The 18,323-nt window shown below is 47.9% G+C and overlaps 1 protein-coding gene across 25 annotated transcripts in view; it reads left to right on the top strand.

Annotated features, from left to right (window-relative positions):
- Positions 1-18,323, top strand: part of phldb1 (pleckstrin homology like domain family B member 1) — a 229,072-nt gene that overhangs the window by 197,713 nt on the left and 13,036 nt on the right. For 12 of the 25 annotated variants that reach the window (XM_033049598.1, XM_033049589.1, XM_033049599.1 and 9 more), the window contains 8 exons: positions 843-968; positions 2,461-2,586; positions 5,642-5,797; positions 8,342-8,497; positions 10,215-10,331; positions 10,627-10,729; positions 11,320-11,349; positions 12,004-12,331. In XM_033049598.1, the coding sequence (XP_032905489.1) occupies positions 843-968; positions 2,461-2,586; positions 5,642-5,797; positions 8,342-8,497; positions 10,215-10,331; positions 10,627-10,729; positions 11,320-11,349; positions 12,004-12,331 (1,142 nt within the window). The remainder of the gene's footprint in view (positions 1-842; positions 969-2,460; positions 2,587-5,641; positions 5,798-8,341; positions 8,498-10,214; positions 10,332-10,626; positions 10,730-11,319; positions 11,350-12,003; positions 12,332-18,323) is intronic. The other 13 variants (XM_033049612.1, XM_033049592.1, XM_033049594.1 and 10 more) reach the window with 9 other exon arrangements.

Genomic DNA, 18,323 nt, shown 5'->3' with positions numbered 1-18,323 from the left:
AAATAGATTCTGGTTACAGTCAGGTTACCCCCATATTATTCTTCAGTTAGACAGTTTAGACTAGTTGTGACCAAAATCGTTAAAGCAGAGGTGTTGCAAAAACACGAATGCTGCTGAGATTCTGTGTGAAGTGACCAAGTGGCTCAGTCCATCCACCCTCCTCCTGCTGAACTACTGAGCCAAGTGGACCAGCAGGTCTTGCGTTTAAATCCTTGGTCCTGTGCACGTTCTACTTGTTCAATTCAGCACCAGGAATGGGAGAGAAACATTTCTCCAACCATCTCCCTCTATCCCTTCTCTCTTTCATCTCCCCTCCATCCCTTTCCTTTTTGTATATCCCTTTTTTACTCCTCCTCCTCCATCCCCATATCCTTTCCATCTTCCTACTCCATCTCCAAAGTCTTCCTCCTCAGGTACCCTCTCCTTTCCCTTCTTCCTTTCCCTCTGACTCTCTTCTCCGTTCCCTTCTCCTCCACTCCCTGCCCCCTGTTCCCACCATTGGCTGCCACTACTCTTCCTCCACCCCCTCACTGCCCTTTCCCCCAAATGAACATCACCATGTAGTTAGATTTGGACACTGGGATCCTTCAGGTTTGGGAAGGCCACTGACCTTCTGCTGTGGAAGGAGCTACAGATAGCAGCCAACACTTACAGATGCTAAACAAGACAAACTAATACTGGTAGATGCAACAGTGGGCCTTTAGTCGTGGGTACTGCATTGAAGAAGTAAGAACATTCTAGAAACTCAGACGAGAGCTAATGAGATGTTTGAAGTCCTGAAGAAGAATATTCTGCACAATGCTTGTTATGCCTTCACGCTTCAATCTTTGCCCTTTGAACAGGATGTCCTACGTATCACAGAGTCTAGCGACATGTTAGAGGAGACTAAATTCCAGCATTGCTTGCCAGGAAAAGCTGCTGCTCTGTCCCCCTCTCCTCCTGCCCCATCGTACCCCCGGGTACAGGAGGTAACAGCACTAACACTTACTGCATGCTACAGATTTGCTTTAAGAAGTTTGCTGTGGTATTCATTCTGTGAAAGGCTTGTGCATTATACTGTGTGTTTGTACATTGGCCGTTGATTTCAAGGGCTTGGAATCTCAATCATAGCAGCTTTGGTTTCTCACTCCAGGGCTGCCAACTCTCACCCAATGTCGGCAACCCTGTCACTCTGACTTGCTCTATTTCTGTCCACTGATGACGTATCGAGTGCGGCATGTCCTCCACCTGCCTCCTGACAGCACAGTGTGTTCTCCATCGTCACTCTACACTGCCACGTCAATGTGGACGGCACAGTGGCGCAGCGGTAGAGTTGCTGCCTCACAGCGCCAGAGTCTCAGGTTCGATACTGACCACGGGTGCTGTCTGTATGGAGTTTGCACATTCTCCCCGTGACCTGCGGGGATTTTCTCCGAGATCTTCGGTTTCCTCCCACACTCCAAAAACCCAACAAGTTTGTAGGTTAATTGGCTTGGTAAAATTGTAAAATTGTCCTTAGTGTGTGTAGCGTAGTGTTAGTGTGTGTGGATCGCTGGTCGGTGGAAGGGCTGGTTTCCACGCTGTATCTCAAAACTAAACTAAACTAAATCACTCTCAGGAAAGTACCACGTGGATCAAATGAAGATTGCACATCAGACACCATGGCATACACACACTGGTTACATGCAGTGTCAAACTGTCTCTGTATTGACTCACCCCTAGAGCCCAGTCATCAGTTGCTGTGCTCAATAGGAGTGGTTGCAACACCTGGTATGGTTGCTTTAGTAGCTCCCATCCCAGCCAGAAGGCCAAGGGCATCAGGGAGACAGAAACATTATCATCTCTGAAGGTAAATGCAGTTCCTTCATTATCAGAATGAAGCTGGAAAGAGTGAAGAGAAGATTTTAAGATTAAGTTGATTTTAAGATTTTAAGAAAATAAATGAATCAATTAAAAAATGTATTTTATCGTGTTCAAATCCTGAGGCTGTGACCTCTGGTCCTAGACTCTCCCACTAGTGGAAACATCCTCTCCACATCCACTCTGTCCAAACCTTTCGGTACGTTTCAACGAGGTCCCCCCTGAGATGAGATCAGAGTGTTGCAAAGGAGGAGGTGGGGGACTCCGAAGATCAGAATGGGGATTTTTTTAAATGATTTTCCTCTAAGAACAGGCCATATTAACCTGCTCTACCTTAACAAGAAGATAAGACACAAAATGCGGGAGTAACTCAGCGGGCCAGGCACCATTTCTGGAGAGAAGGAATGGGTGACGTTTCGGGTCGAGACCCTTCTTCACACTCTGCCTTAACTCCATCAATGACATTTTAACCTTGCTTGTAAATCATCTTGGCTAAAATGATTGAGGTTTCTTCCCCTTATATTGTGTTATGCGCTTGAAGAAGCAATCCTTGCTACACGCCGTGGCCCTAATCTTTTTTTTTGTCTCTATCTCTTTGCTATAACATTGCTCTTATTTTAGGAGTACATGAAGCTGGCTGACGTGTTTAAGTTCTACAGTGACATATATGGGACAGACAGTGCCGGTACATTCTCTGCTCCTCCACTGCATTCTCTGCCGCTTACTGTACCTCCATCAGCCCACGAGGTACTTGCTTGCCAGCACGCTTTGCTTTTGTTGTCCTTGTACTAATCAGCTGCCTCTCTGCATGACTTGAGGAGGGACCTCACTGAGACGTACCGAATAGTGACAGGCCTGGACACAGAGGATGTTTCCACTAGTGGGAGAGTCTAGGACCAGAGGGCACAGCCTCAGAATTAAAGGACGTTCTTTTAGGAAGAAGATGAGGAGGAATTTCTTTAGTCAGAGGGTGGTGAATCTGTGGAATTCTTTGCCACAGATGGCTGTGGAGGCCAAGTCAATGGATATTTTTAAGGCAGGGATAAAGATTCTTGATTAGTACGGGTGTCAGAGGTTATGGGGGGAAAGCAGGAGAATGGGGTTAGGATGGAGGGATAGATCAGCCATGGTTAAATGGCAGAGTAGGCTTGATGGGCCGAGTGGCCTATTTCTACTCCTATCCCTTATGACATGACTTAGCAAATGTCCAAAGATTGAGCACTGACCATTTTGTAATAATCTTTGCTGCTGATCAAGGTGGAACGGTGCTGTCAATGGTGGAGCCATTGCATTACAGCTTCAGCAACATAAGTTCAGTCTTGATTTCTGGTGCAATTTGCGTGGAGTCTCCATGGAGACTCGTGGAGCCTCACGTGACTGTTTTAGTTCCTTTAAGTGCTCGGCTGTGCTCCTACATCCCAAAGGCTTGAGTATTGGTGAGTTCATTGGCCACTTCAAATTGGGTGCAGCGTACATGGCAGTGGTAGAGTCTTGGACACGCGTGGAAAGAATTAAATAAGATTCCTGTAGAATCGATGAAAACTTGTCCTGATGGTCAGCATGGGCTTAGTGGGCTGGAGTGCCACCGTTTGACCACTGTTGTTAGAATGCAGAAGCTCAGCACTTGTAGGTTCTAGGAGAGATGTTGTTAAGTTGGAAAAGGTGCAGAGAAGATTGCCAAGAATGTTGCCGGGACTCGAGGGTCTGAGCGATAGGGATGAGGTTCAGCTTTACTTGGAGGGCAGGGGAATGAGGGATGTATAAAATCATGAGAGGAGTAGATCGGGTAGATGTACAGAATCTCTTGGCCAGAGTAGGGGAATCAGGAACCAGGGGGCATCGGTTTAAGGTGAAGGTTGAAAGATTTTATAGGAATTGAAGGGGTAACATCTTCAAACATAGGGTAGTGGGTATTTGGAACAAGCTGCCAGAGGAGGTAGGTGAGGCAGGCAATACAACACAACGTTTAAGAAGCAATTGGTCAGGTATGTGGAGAGTACATGTTTAGAGGGATATGGGCCAAATGTAGGTAAGTGGGACTAGTGTAGATGGGGCATGTTGGTCAGTGTGTGGTCAAGAGCTTCCACACTCTATGACTATGAATTCCAACAAAGGTTTCATTGTTTGGCTGCACCTAGAGCTGGCCTTGAGGGTGGTGTGGAGGAGAAGGGGATCAAGTTATACATGCAGTGCTTGACCAAGAAGTAGTGAATGGTCACATTGAGAGACAAACATTCCTATTGTTTTGCACTGTCAATCTTCGGATTGAAGAACAGAAAAAATAAGAATATCTGAGGAGACTGACTATATGAGGTGCTACTGTCTCTCAACACACCAAGTACAACTCAACAGCCGGCTCTGTGTACTAACCACGTACAGAGAAGCACATTTTTATTCTGTGTTGACAGATCAAGGTTCCGTTGAATCAGACGGCATGATCCAAAAGGAAGGGGTCATGTAAATAATTGTTGAGTTATTTTGGACATTTTACACTGTTTACCGTGTGCAGGCAGGATAAATAGCACTAACATCGATGTAATATTAGTTTGAGATCTTTTAGTAGCTAACACATGTCTGTGTGGCTTAGCATGCAATGTTGATTATACTATCACCGTTTAGGAAGGTCAGTGAAGTGATATACTGTCAATAATTCCTGTTGAGTCATGAATTCAGTACGATCTTTGTAAAGTCTTTGAGGTAATTAATATATGTCGTTAGCTAACTAAATGTTGGATATTTACAGAGGAGACTCAGTCTCAAAATCAGCAGATATTATTGATTAACAACCGGCAGACAGACTTCCATAATGAGGTTTCATTTATATTTCAAGATATTTCAGCATGTTGTCATGGGCAATTAGTATCACCGAGTAGAATTGTCAAACAATGGGCCACAACCTGCTTGTGTGTAGAATCTCCAGCACAGAAACACTGTTAGAGCCCCTTACTTAGAAACATAGAAAATAGGTGGAGGAGTAGACCATTCGGCCCTTCAAGCCAGCACCACCATTCAATATTATCATGGCTGATCATCCAAAATCAGTACCCCGTTCCTGATTTCTCCCCATATCACTTGACTCCGTTAGCCCTAAGAGCAATATCTAACTCTCTCTTGAAAACATCCAGTGAATTGGCCTCCACTGCCTTCTGTGGCAGAGAATTCCACAGATGCACAACTCTCTGGGTGAAAAGGTTTTTCCTCATCTCAGTCCTAAATGGCTTACCCCTTATTCTTAAACTGTGACCCCTGGTTCTGAACTTCCCCAACATCGGGAATATAGTTCCTGCATCTAGCCTGTCCAATCCCTTAAGAATTTTATATGTTTCTGTAAGACTACCTCTCATCCTTCTAAATTCCAGTGAATTTCTGATGCAACCCTATCTAAATGATGAACGAAGATATAGGATAGTGAGGTTTCTTGAAAGATCAGAGAGCCGGGGTCTATACTAACTGCGGGTGCTGTCTATACAGAGTTTGCACGTTCTCCCTGTGACCGCATGGTGTAGGTTTGTAGGTTAATTGGCTTCTGGAAATTGTCCCGAGTGTGTAGGAGAGAACTAGTGTGTGGGGTGATCGCTGGTCGGTGCGGACACGATGGGCTGAAGGGCCTCTTTCCACGCTGTATCTCTAAACTAAACTAAACTTTTACAAAACAGAACTTAATTTATATTTTCTGCTTCTTTTAACTTAGCATGGAGATTTCTTATCCTTTTAAATGTTTGATGAAACTGGCATTTTTATCCAACTAACAAGGTATTTCTTATTGCCCAATGGTTTCTGTTTGCTTTGCTGCTCTTCTCAGGAGTACGTTACTCTGGGCCAGCTCAAGGAGTTGTACAGTAGATCAACGGCCAGCTCATCTCCAGTCCCGTTCCACACTAACTCAGCCTCCGCCTCTCTGCTTCTGCCCGCTGAAAGCTCCTTGCTGGCTTCTTCCTCCGCACTATTTGCAGCTGAGGTTCGTATGAGGACAGCTCTGACTTACACTACATTTGCCCAGTGCATGAGTTTTGAGCAAAGTGCCATGCCCCCCAGGTCTTCCCCCAGCGCACGTTAGAGAGTTACAGTGATGGGCCTGTCCCACTTACGCAACTTTTTCGGCAACTGCCGGCACCCATCATAGGTCATTACAGGTCGGCGAAAATGTTCTTCAACATGTTGAAAATCCAGCGGCGACCAGAACAAGGTACGACTCTTTGGGCGACTACTCACGACCATACAGGCTTCACCCCGCGACAAGTCGCCATGATGTCACCTGTACGGTCGTGAGTCGTCTCCTCAGTCGCCCAAAGAGTCGTAGCGTCTTTCTGGTCACCGCTGGATTTTCAACATGTTGACATTTCTCGCCGACCTGCAATGACATATGACGGGCGCTGGCAGTCGCCGAAAAAGTTGCGTAAGTGGGACAGGCCCTTGAGTCTGTGCAAGTGCACGCGAACCTTCATCCCCTCTTCCTCATCTTTCACTATAAACTCTCCCAAATACTTATTTACCTTAATAATCTGACACCCAATCTATTGCGAACAAGTTTCCAACACTCTGAATTGGTAAGTTTCTTCAGAATTTCTGATTGGATTTATTGGTGACTATCTGTCACATGGTTGAGTTTCGATCTCAATCTTTCCCCACCCTGTAAGCTCTCCCGCCTCATGATGCCATGCTACCTTCAGCTTTTGTGCCTCTTGATACCGTTCCCCTCTGTTTTGCCATCTAGAAATGTCTGCCTCAATTTAGTTTTTCCTCCATTAATTCCTTCATTCACCTTGTTTTCAGTTTCCTTTCTAATATATTCTTATCAATAATTGTGGTCATTTACTGTATTTCTGATTTTGCCTCGATGAAGAACCTGGGGAATTTCATCGGATGAAGGTGGTTTATGAAATCATATCTCTATCATGGCAGCACGGTGGCGCAGCGGGTAGAGCTGCTGCCTCACAGTGCCTGAGAACAGGGTTCAATCCTGACCATGGGTGCTGTCTGTGTGGAGTTTGCACGTTCTCCCTGTGAACCTCATTCAGGTTCAAACGAAATTTGGTTTCTGCAGTCATACACACAAGAAAAAAGAACCAAGACACAACACAACCAAGACGCAAAAGAACTTATGCGAGTGAAACATAAACCAAAGGAATAGTTAGATCTCAAGCCGGGTGTTGAGCAGCCAGGTTGTTGCCTCTGTTGGCGTCAATATCTGCCAGGCCCTGACACAGCTCCATTGGGTGGGTGGTAGAGCGGGCACCCAGAGATGACATGGTTGGCTGTCTGTTGTTCTGCTCCACATTCACAGGCTGGGCTCTGGGGGAGGGAACCCCCATCTCCACACGCTGGTGTTGAAACGCCCAACTCCAGTACCAAGTCTGTTGAGCTTCACCCACGCTCCTCTGGGGAGCTCAGACCCTGGACAGCTTCTATCTGATGAAGAGATGTAGCTGTGTAATGGAGATGAGGTTGCCTTCCACTCCTGTGACCACTTGGTGGCTATCCAGTGTGCTTTTGTCTCAGTTGGCTGGATGGATGCTAGGAGTTGTTTTCCTAAGTCAATGTATATGTTTAAGGCAGAGATAGACAGATTCTTGATTAGAATGGGGGTTAGGAGTTATGGGGAGAAGGCAGGAGAATGGGGTCCAGAGGGAAAGATAGATGAGCCATGATTAAATGGCGGGGTACTCTTGATGGGCCGATTGGCCTAATTCTGCTCTTATCACTTATGACCTTATGCATGAATAGTCCTGGGTTGGAGTTCGTGGTTGTCTCTGTAAGAGGGCAGTGTAACTGGGGATTGGGCAGTTGTCGGGAACATGGATAGACACAATGTGCTGGAGTAACTCAGCGGGTTCGGCAGCATCTCTGGAGGGAAAGGATGGGTGACGTTTCAGGTTGGGACCCTTCTTCAGACAGAACATGTTGATTGGAGTTCATGGAGGAAAGAGATCATGTGATAAACATTCAGGCTTTGATCTGTTTGTGGAAAATAAATTCTAGATTGTTGTAGATTCTAGATCTAGACTGAGCTAGATAGGGCTCTTAAAAATAGCGGAGTCAGGGGATATGGGGAGAAGGCAGGAACAGGGTACTGATTGGGGATGATCAGCCATGATCACATTGAATGGCCGTGCTGGCTCGAAGGGCCAAATGGGCTATTGTCCTGCACCTATTGTCTATTGACTATTGACTTTCCAAGTACTTGCTGAAATCTTTATCTTTCACAGTATAAACTTTATTGTTTATTACAATAATCACAAAACTGTCTAGATCTCTAGAAAACTTCAATGTGTGTTTAATTTGTTATTTTCGTTTAATTTAGCATACATTTCTCTCATTAATTTATTTTCTATTTGATTTCCTGTCCTCTCTCCACCTGTTGTACCTCTACCCATCCGTTTTGCCGACCCATTTCTCCTCTCCTGTCTCACTTTCCTTCCTACCCTCTCTCTGTCTCTCTACGTTCTCTCTCCCTCTTGCCTTTCCTCTCTCTCCTTCTCTCCCTCCCCTTGACCGTTGACAGCAGCCTACCAGCAAGCTGCTGCCCTCTACGTTGGAGCTAGAGAGATGGTACCAAGAAGTAATGGCTAACTTTGATGCCTCATCTTCTCCACCTCCAATTTCCTCTTCTCCACCTCCTCTTCCAGCTAAAACTCACTCCACGCGAAGATCTCTTCAGGTAAATGTCATTCCTGTTTACAATCTCAGCCACAAGCTCAGACCGGAGAAACAAATGGTGCTTTCCTTCAGAAAGTTGAGAGGATATTTGATAAAGTTCAACAACGCCATGTAAAAAATGGTAAATGTGTTCCCATCAAGGAGAAGGTTCAAGGAGAAGGTGGGAATGAAGGGTAAAAGTAATGCTGAGAATAGTGTGATCTGGACTTACATAGAAACATAGAAACATAGACAATAGGTGCAGGAGTAGGCCATTCGGCCCTTCGAGCCTGCACCGCCTTTCAATATGATCATGGCTGATCATCCAACTCAGTATCCTGTACCTGCCTTCTCTCCACACCCCCTGATCTCTTTAGCCACAAGGGCCACATCTAACTCCCTCTTAAATATAGCCAATGAACCAACCTCAACTACAGGTACCTTCTGTGGCAGAGAATTTCACAGATTCACCACTCACTGTGTGAAAAATGTTTTTCTCATCTCGGTCCTAAAAGATTTCCCCCTTATCCTTAAACTGTGACCTTGTTCTTTTAATGGCCCGTAGGTTGGTAGAAACAGTTTCTCTCTCCATATGCATGGGGGGAAAGTAATAAATAACAGAATAGGCATGAGGGAATGTAATTGACAGTCCTTCAGTAAAAGTGCGGGGAGTTGGAGTGAATGGATGCCAATGTAACGGCCAGCATGTTTAGAGATACAGCAAGGACACATGTCCTTCAGCCCGCAGACTCCGTGCTAACCATGACCACCCTGTACACTAGTTCTATCCTACACACTAGGGACAATTTACAGAAGCCATTTAACCTACAAAGCTGCTCATCTTTAGTGTGTGGGAGGCTGCTGGAGCAATAGACACTAGGTGCAGGAGTAGACCATTCGGCCCTTCGAGCCAGCACCATCACTCACTGTGATCATGGCTGATCATCCCCATTCAGTACCCCGTTCCTGCCGTCTCCCCATATCCCCTGACTCCGCTATCTTTAAGAGCCCAATCTAACTCTCTCTAGAAAGTATCCAGAGAACCGGCCTCCAACACCCTCTGAGGCATAGAATTCCACAGACTCATAACTCTCTGTGAGAAAAAGTGTTTCCTCGTCTCCGTTCTAAGAAAAAGTGTTTCCTTGTCTCCGTTCTAAAGAAAAGTACCCGGAGAAATCCCACATGATTACAGGGAGAATGTACAAACTCCTTATACATAGGACCCGTAGTCAGGATCGAACCTGGATCTCTGGCGCTGTAAGGCAGCAACTCTACCGCTGTGCCACCCTAAACCTGATGGGACAAATGGCCTCCTCCTGTCCTGGTATGATTTCCAGGGGAAAGTTCAGTTTCAGGTGGGACGTGCTGTCAGCCTTTGTGTCAGGTAGATGAGACTGGCACGGTCTGGCAAGTGAAGAGTGTCACCTTGATGGGTGAAGCATTAGAGTCTGTAAAACTGCACTGTGACTAGAGCCACTATTCATGGAGATAAGGTAAGGACATTGGGTAGAGTCACCAAGTGTCAGGTCTCCTGTAAACTGGCTAGTTGGTCGTCCTCGCCTCTGGGGATCAGATGGTCTTTGTCTTGGATCTCACCCTTGAGGCCAGATAGATTCCCTTGCCCCGCTGCTCTCCTCGCCAACATTCCTGCCTCAACTACAGTTGAACTGTTGACCACTTCCTACACAACAAAGTCTGACGGTCCGCCAGCTTGATTTCCTCTTCCCTTTGTGCCTCAGGTCTACCGATCCAAGCTGGAGAGTGATGGAAGCGGCACCCTACCCCGGGCAAAGACGGGCTCTGCTCCCTCCTCACCCTTCACCACCACCACACAGGGGCGACATTTTACAGCAAAGGTAGGGAGAATCGGCAGCCTATCCACAGACTGGTCACAGCCCTTGCTCAGAGAGACGTCTGCTTGTGTCACAGTAGGTTACAAAGACCTACTCACCTCAATTCAAAAAATAGTTCCTCCCTCCAGTGTTACTTCTTCAACCAAACCCACCGAACATGGTTTGGTTGAAGAAGTAACATTGGAGGGAAGAACTATTTTTTGAATAATATTGGTCGAGACCCTTCTTCAGGATGAGGTCTACTCCGCCATTCAATCATGGCTGATATATCTTTCCCTCTCAACCCCATTCTTCCCAGAGCGTCACGCTGGCACAGAACGGCACTGGCAGTCTACCACGAAACCTGGCCGCCACCCTGCAGGACATCGAGGTGAAGCGGCAGCTGGCCCTGCAGCAGAAAGGTGAGCAACGTTCTGGTCATCACTGCCCGGGAGGTAACGCCGACTGCAGGCTATCATGCAGCAGAGAAGGAGAATCATCCTGCCAGACCTATCTAGCTCCCCAGAGTCCTGCAAATATTCCTTTTGTAAATGAATGTTGGATCCACTTCTGCTGTTGTTTATCCAGCAGCACATTCCACCTCAGAACAACTTGTGATGTCAAATTACATTCTCCTCTCTGGTTATTTTAAAATGTCACCCTCATGGTCACCAAACCATGGTTGAGTTGTCCACTTGGTCTGTGAATGAGAGGTTGCAGCCCCACTGTGGACACCTGGGCTCAAAATTGCCAACATCTCCTTGGCCTCCAATCCCACAGCAGCACCAAACACATTGGCAATCATCTCATTCACGTGTGAGGTTTAAATTGGACATTTTAGCATGAGATACAATGCTTTATATCTATAGATTTTCCAAGTGCCTTGATTAAAGAAACACTTATTGTATTTTTTCTTTTGACTCATTCCTGCTTATTTTCTCTCTGAACGGTGCATGACTCCTCATTCTCACTCTACTTCTCACCTTGGTCTCTCCTTTCTGGGGCTGTGCAGAATCAATGAACAGAACGGATCACAAAAGAGGTAGGAACTCTGATTGGAATTGGAGTTTTGCTTTGCAACCTTTACAGTGAGTTTGCATGAGAGAATTTGGGGTGTTTTGTGAATCTGTCGCCCTTGTGTTGACCCTTGTAAAGGCAGACTGAGCTGCAGTGTAGTCCTTGAATGTTAACGTTCTCGACAAGAATTGGGATCAAGAGTGAGAATCAATAAATTCAACCTTGCTTCTCTGTTCTCAACTTTTAAGTCTTTTTGCAAACTCCTTCGTGGTCTCGCAGCCCCCTCCTCCCCAACACCCTAACCCCAAACTCCACAACTGATTGAGACCCCAGTCCTGACCCAACCTTGGCCACTTCCCATTGTAGACATTGTCGGTGTAGACCCTAACTCTATCCCTCTCTAACCTTGCTTAAAATGCTTCTCTATCCTTGTTTAAAATCAATTAACTATTGTCAGCTGTCTTTGTGTGGCTCAAGTGTTATTTGATGTTGCTCTTGTGAAAGAGTGTTGGGATATTTTATGGAATGAAGCGGGTTTTAGATGCCACTTGTTGCTTTTCTGGAAGAGCTTAGTCTAACAATGCAGCTGAGAGAGACGAGTAGGGAATTAGAACTTGGCTGAACCTGCTGCCCGCGGTGGTATCGGTGGTTAATGCCACGACTGTAAACATTTCCACAGGCCACCAGGTGATTGAGGAACAACGGCGACGGCTGGCGGAGCTGAAGCAGAAGGCGGCAGTGGAGGCCCAGTCCCAGTGGGAGGCGCTACACAGCCAACACTCGCCCATGTATCTCCAGCAGAGTCAGCCCTACACCCTGCTGGCTCACCAGCCCTCCCACCTCATCCACCACAGCATCCTCCACCACCACACCCAGCCTCTCTCCGCCCAGCACTGCGGCAGCGACATGGAGCACGCCTTCGACACGCTCAGCTTGGAGAGTTCGGACAGCATGGAGACCAGCATCTCCACCGGAAACTCAGCCTGCTCGCCCGACAACATGTCTAGGTAAGATAACCAGCTCGGCCACAGTTGAGGGCCCTTTGTCAATTCAAGGAGTCACTGAGGTAGGCGGAATCAAACGCTTTCTTCTCGTGGGGGGGTGAAGCTCCAGAGTAGGTTCTTATGGCTGCCACCAGGAAACATGGGTAGTGTAGGAAGGAACTGCAGATGCTGGTTTAAACCAAAGATATACAGTCTGAAGAAGGGTCTCCACCCATTCTTTCTCTCCAGAGATGCTGCCTGTCCCGGCTGAGTAACTCCAACATTTTGTGTCTATCTTAGGAAACACGAGTAGTTTAGTTTAGAGATACAGCGCGGAAACAGGTCCTATAGCCCACCGAGCCTGCGCCGACCAGCGACCCCCACACACTAACACGATCCTACACACACTGGGGACAATATACAATTTTAACAAAGCTGATCTACAAACCTGTACGTCTTTGGAGTGTGGGAGGAAACCGGAGCACCCGGAGAAAACCCACGCGTTCAGCTTTCTGAGTTTCTCCAATACTTTATCCTATGTTATTTTGTAAGTTTCACCATGTTGTTTGACCTTAGCCAATATCATATTTTAGAGATATTAGTAAAGTTGATGCAAAAAATGTATTCAACATATTTACCAATTCTTTGTTTGCTGCCACTAATTTACCACTCATTCTCTTGAGACCCGTATTCACCTTGTTCACCCTCTTTCTATTCATATATAGAAAGGGTCTCAACCAAAACATCACCCATTTCTTCAATCCAGAGATGCTGCCTGTCCCGCTGAGTTACTCCAGCATTTGTGTCTATCTTAATTGTAAACCAGCATCTGCAGTTCCTTCCCACACAATAGAAACGTTTAGTTTATTTTTATACTGCATGCAATTTTTCTCTCAAAACTTATCTTCTCCATTCTTTGAAGCACTTTGCTCTTCTGCCAGATCGTAAAGGCCCCCCTGTCCTCTGGTCCACCGATAGCCTTTGCCACTTTCTGCACTCTAGTTTTCAATGAGAACAGAAGCTGGATTCCTTATTGAACTGATGCCTGTAACTTGTGGCAGGCCCAGTGTTCGCTGGAAGCTGATGTTCGTGTGTGGGGAGTTGTGCTTGACTCCCCAAACAACTTCCGGTTGGTGATTGCTGTGATGATAGGGGTCGCTGTCTCAGGCAGATCTGGGCCTGCCCGCCCCACCCTGCATGCATGCACGATCTCCTCTGCCGACCGAGACTGTGGCCGCAGGGCAAGGCTTTTACACTGCACGCCCCATAGCTAATGGCATGTTGAGACCTAAAGTCTCTGACAGTTTGTGGCTGTGAGTGACTCAATGTTACACGACCGCAGGCACACGTCAACACAGCAGAAACACGCAGCGTTCCACTATCTCATCGGCACGTGGATGACAAGTGGCTGGCTGAAACACACGCACGCACGGGCACACACACGGGCACATGCACGCACGCACACACATGCACACGTACACACACACATACACACGTACACACATGCGCACACACACACGCGCACATACACACACACGCGCGCACACGCGCACATACACACGCGCACATACACACACACGCGCACATACACACACATACACACACACATGCGCACACACACACGCGCACATACACACACACACGCGCACATACACACACACACACGCGCGCACATACACACACACACACACACACGTACACACATGCGCACACATACACACACACATGCGCACACATACACACACACATGCGCACACACACACGCGCACATACACACACACATACACATACGCACACATACACACGTACACACATGCGCACACATACACACACACACGCACACACACACACGCGCACACACACGCACACGCGCACACACACACACACACACACACACACACACACACACACACACACACACTAGGGGCAATTTTACTTTTTATTTTGTACCAAGCCAATTAACCTACAAAGTGTTTAAGAAGGAACTGCAGATGCTGGAAAATCGAAGGTAGACAAAAAAGCTGGAGAAACTCAGCGGGTGCAACAGCATCTATGGAGCGAAGGAAATAGGCAACGTTGCCTATTTCCTTCGCTCCATAGATGCTGCTGCACAAGCTGAATTAACCTACAAATCTGTACATCTTTGGAGTGTGGGAGGAAACCGATGAAGAAGGGTCTTGACCCGAAACGTCACCCATTCCTTCTCTCCAGGGATGCTGCCTGTCACGCTGAGTTGTTCCAGCATTTTGTGTCTACCCACGGTTTAATAATGACTCCACACCCATGTTGAGAGTGGCCACTGAGTTTTGCTCCAGTGTCCTTGTGTATCCAAGCGTATGAGATCAAAGCTACAAATGTGATGTTATCAACATGAAACATTTCATTCCTGGGTATCTAACCTGCTCTAGAGAAGGAACTGAAAAAGCTGGAGTAACTCAGCGGGACAGCCAGCATCTCTGGTGAGAAGGAATGGCTGACGTTTCGGTTCAAGACCCTTCCTCAGATTTAGAGTCAGGAGAGAGGGAGACTAGAGATATGGAAGGGTAAGATGTGAAAACAACAGATCAAAGGGGACGAAGCTGAAGGGAAATGTAGAATAGATCATTGTTAGTTAGGGGAAGGTGACAACGAGGCGTACAATGTCAAATTTAATCAGGAGGACAGTGAAACGTCGGAGAAATGGGAGGGGGAGGGATGGAGAGAGAGGGAAAGCAAGGTTTACTTGAAGTTAGAGAAGTCAATGTTCATACCGCTGGGGTGTAAGCTGCCCAAGCGAAATATGAGGTGCTGTTTGCTCCAATTTGCTCTGGGCCTCACTCTGACAATAGACACTCACATCAGCCTTTATATAAGAGCCCAATTGTGTCTGCATCCACTGTGTTAGACCTGGATAATTATATCCCGGCACACAATAGAAAAGTCTATAGAATGGTAATTAATCCGTTGCAGTAATTCCGTGTTTGTGTTCAGCACTGACCTGTTCCTGACTCTCTGAACATTGCTTTATTTATGTGGCGATTTCTCCTGTCCTCCCCTGGACTGTTGTGGTTTACTGTGACCCAGTTATCCAAGCTTCACCCACCCCTCCCCTCCCTGCCCCTCCCCCCTCCTCTCCCCTCCCCTCCTCTCCCTCCCTCCTCTCCCTACCCCTCCCCTCCTCTCCCTACCCCTCCCTACCCCTCCTCTCCCTACCCCTCCCCTCCTCTCCCTACCCCTCCTACCCTCCCCTCCTCTCCTCTCCCTACCCGTCCCCTCCCCTCCCCCTCCTTTCCCAAGTCCTCTGCCCTCCCCTCCCTCCTCTCCCCCTCCGCTCCCTTGGAATGTGGGGCAGGGTTGGAGCAGCCAAAGGGAATGTTGCAGAGTGGGGATGGTTCTATGCCTGCTCCGTGTCAGGGCGATGAATCCGCTCCAGGTTTTGCTGCCAGCTTCCTCTCTCCTCTCACTCCACACACTTGATCCCAGAGTAATTTGCCAACGTTGCTGAGATTGCTGGCAGTCGCTTTCCCTTTATTGTGTTGGCGCTCCGCTCTGTGCCTCCATAAACCGGGCTCCTCTCCGGAAAACGCGGACTCCCTGTGTGCTGGGTGCAGAGGACGAGTGGACGCATGGCTTCTCATCACAGCAGCGGGTGTAGCTGGTGAGTGGACCAAAGCCTCTCTCCTCTCCTGCTGTCAAATGGCAACACTCCCCAGTCTGCAAACAAGAAGCATTTCTCCAGCAGGGAGGGGGGGGAGAGAGAGGGCGAGAGTGTGGGAAGGAACTGCAGGCGCTGCTCTACACCCAAGTCAGACACAAAATGCTGGAGTAACTCAGTGGGACAGGCAGCATCTGTGGAGAGAAGGAATGGGTGATGTTTCGGGTCGAGACCCTTCACCATTCCTTCCCTCCAGAGATGCTGCCTGTCCTGTGGAGTTACTCCAGCACTGTGTGAGTCTGAAGAAGGGTCTCGACCAGAAACGTCACCCATTCCTTCTCTCCAGGGAGGGTGACTGCTAGCCAGAGACTGTGTTTAGTATGTGGTCTCGGTCTCGGAGCTCGGCCCATGTATGTGATCTGGATCTGGGTCTTGCTGCTCGGCCCATGCAGTGGGCAAAGTGGCTCCTCGATTCTTGGCACCTGGGAGATGACCTTTGGACCCATCCTGGACTCTGGAATGCCGGAAAGGGTGCAGAGAAGAATTACGAGGATGTTGCCAGGACTCGAGGGCCAGAGCTATGGGGAGGGGTTGAGCAAGCTGGGACTCCTTAGAGCGCAGGAGGATGAGGGGGTATCTTATAGACGTGTATAAAATCAGGAGAGGAATAGATCGGGCAGATGCACAGTCTCTTGCCCAGAGTAGGGGAATCAACGACCCAGGGGAGGATGGAAATGATTTAATAGGAATCTGAAGGGGCAACAATTTAACACAAAGGGTGGTGGGTGTGTGGAACAAGCTGCCAGAGGATGTAGTTGTGGCTGATACTATCCCAACGTTTAAGAAACAGTTAGACAGGTACATGGTAGGACAGGGTTAGAGGGATATGGGCCAAATGCAGGCAGGTGGGACTAGTATAGCTGGGGCATGTTGGTCAGCATGGGCAAGTTGGGCTGAAGGGCCTGTGTCCGTGCTATCCCACTGTGTGACTCTATCACTCTGCACACTTCAGCAACAGCTCGCTCGGGCTGAGTCCACAAATAGAATGTTATAAATGGACTTAAATGAGGACCTTGGTTGGGATAATGAAAGGGTTTGCAAAAGTCTGGTGTGGTTTTTATCTTACTTTATCATGATGCTATTTAACTTGCGGGTGACATTCTCGCTTCTGAGTCACAGTGTTTGAAGTAGCGATCCAGGGGTTGACACCATCTCTGGAGAACATGGACAGAATCTGGAGACCCTTCAGCAGACTGATTGTAGTGAGGGTGGGACAAAGTCTGGTCTCCAGAGATGCTGCCTGAGCCTCTGAGTTACTCCAGCACTTTGTGTTCTTGTATTATCATCTCTGACCTTTGCCCAACCAAGTTGCAATCTAAACTCTTCTCACCTGTATCCACCTATCACTTGTGCAGGAGGGAACTGCAGATGCTGGTTTAAACTGAAGATTGACACAAAAAGCTGGAGTTACTCAGCGGGACGGGCAGCACCTCTGGATCGCTTAAATAACTGGCATCTGACACCAATATTGATAGGCAGCTGCCGGCCTGGCAACCACTGAGTCGCACTCTCCGTCCCTGTCCCTCGAATATTTCACTCGCCCTTGTCCTGTCACGGCATCTCTCTCTCTCCCTCTGAATCTCCCACTCCCTCCCCCTCTCTCTGCCCTCCCTCCCTCTTTCTCCCCCCTCTTCCCTCCCCTCTCCCCTCTCTCTCTCCTGATCCCCCCTCTCTCTCCCCCTGTCTCTCCCCTCTTTTCCCCTCCCCCTCTTCCTTCTCCCCCACCCCCTCTCTCTCTCCCCCCCCTCTCCCTCTGCACCCCCTCTCTCCCGTCTCTCTCTCTCATACCTGTTTCTTCACTGAAGCCTTGGCCAAAACAGACCATGTGTCACCTTGCCACACGCCTGGCCCTAATATCTACCTTGCAGAACAATGCCAGGGGCGGATTGAATTTGAAACATGGATACGGGTTGCAGTCCCGTGAGATCTAGTGGAAATATGTACAAGTAATGAAGTACGGAGATAATGGAAAACTATATCTGTTGGTAGCGGATGCCAGGAGACTGGAAGGAAGGGCAGTGTCCTCTATAGCTCGGGCCCTCAAGTCCTGGCACAATCAACACTAACTAAAAACAAGATAAAACAGGTTGGAAATCTGAACTAAAATCAGAAGACACTGGCCACACGCAGCAGGTCAGGCAGCATTTGTGGAGACAATGAAGGCATCTGAAGAAGGGTCTCAACCTGAAACCTTACCTATTCCTTCTCTCCAGAGATGCTGCCTGTCCGGCTGAGTTACTCCAGCTTTTTGTGTCTATCTTTGGTATCAATTACACCTGGTCTGTCAGGTGTTACCTGAACTGTGAACACTCGCGTCAGCAA

This window comes from Amblyraja radiata, chromosome 33 (genome assembly GCF_010909765.2).
Source record: "Amblyraja radiata isolate CabotCenter1 chromosome 33, sAmbRad1.1.pri, whole genome shotgun sequence".
Lineage (NCBI taxonomy): Eukaryota > Metazoa > Chordata > Chondrichthyes > Rajiformes > Rajidae > Amblyraja > Amblyraja radiata.
Note: the sequence above shows the minus strand (reverse complement) of the source record. Positions and strands in the feature narration are given on the sequence as shown.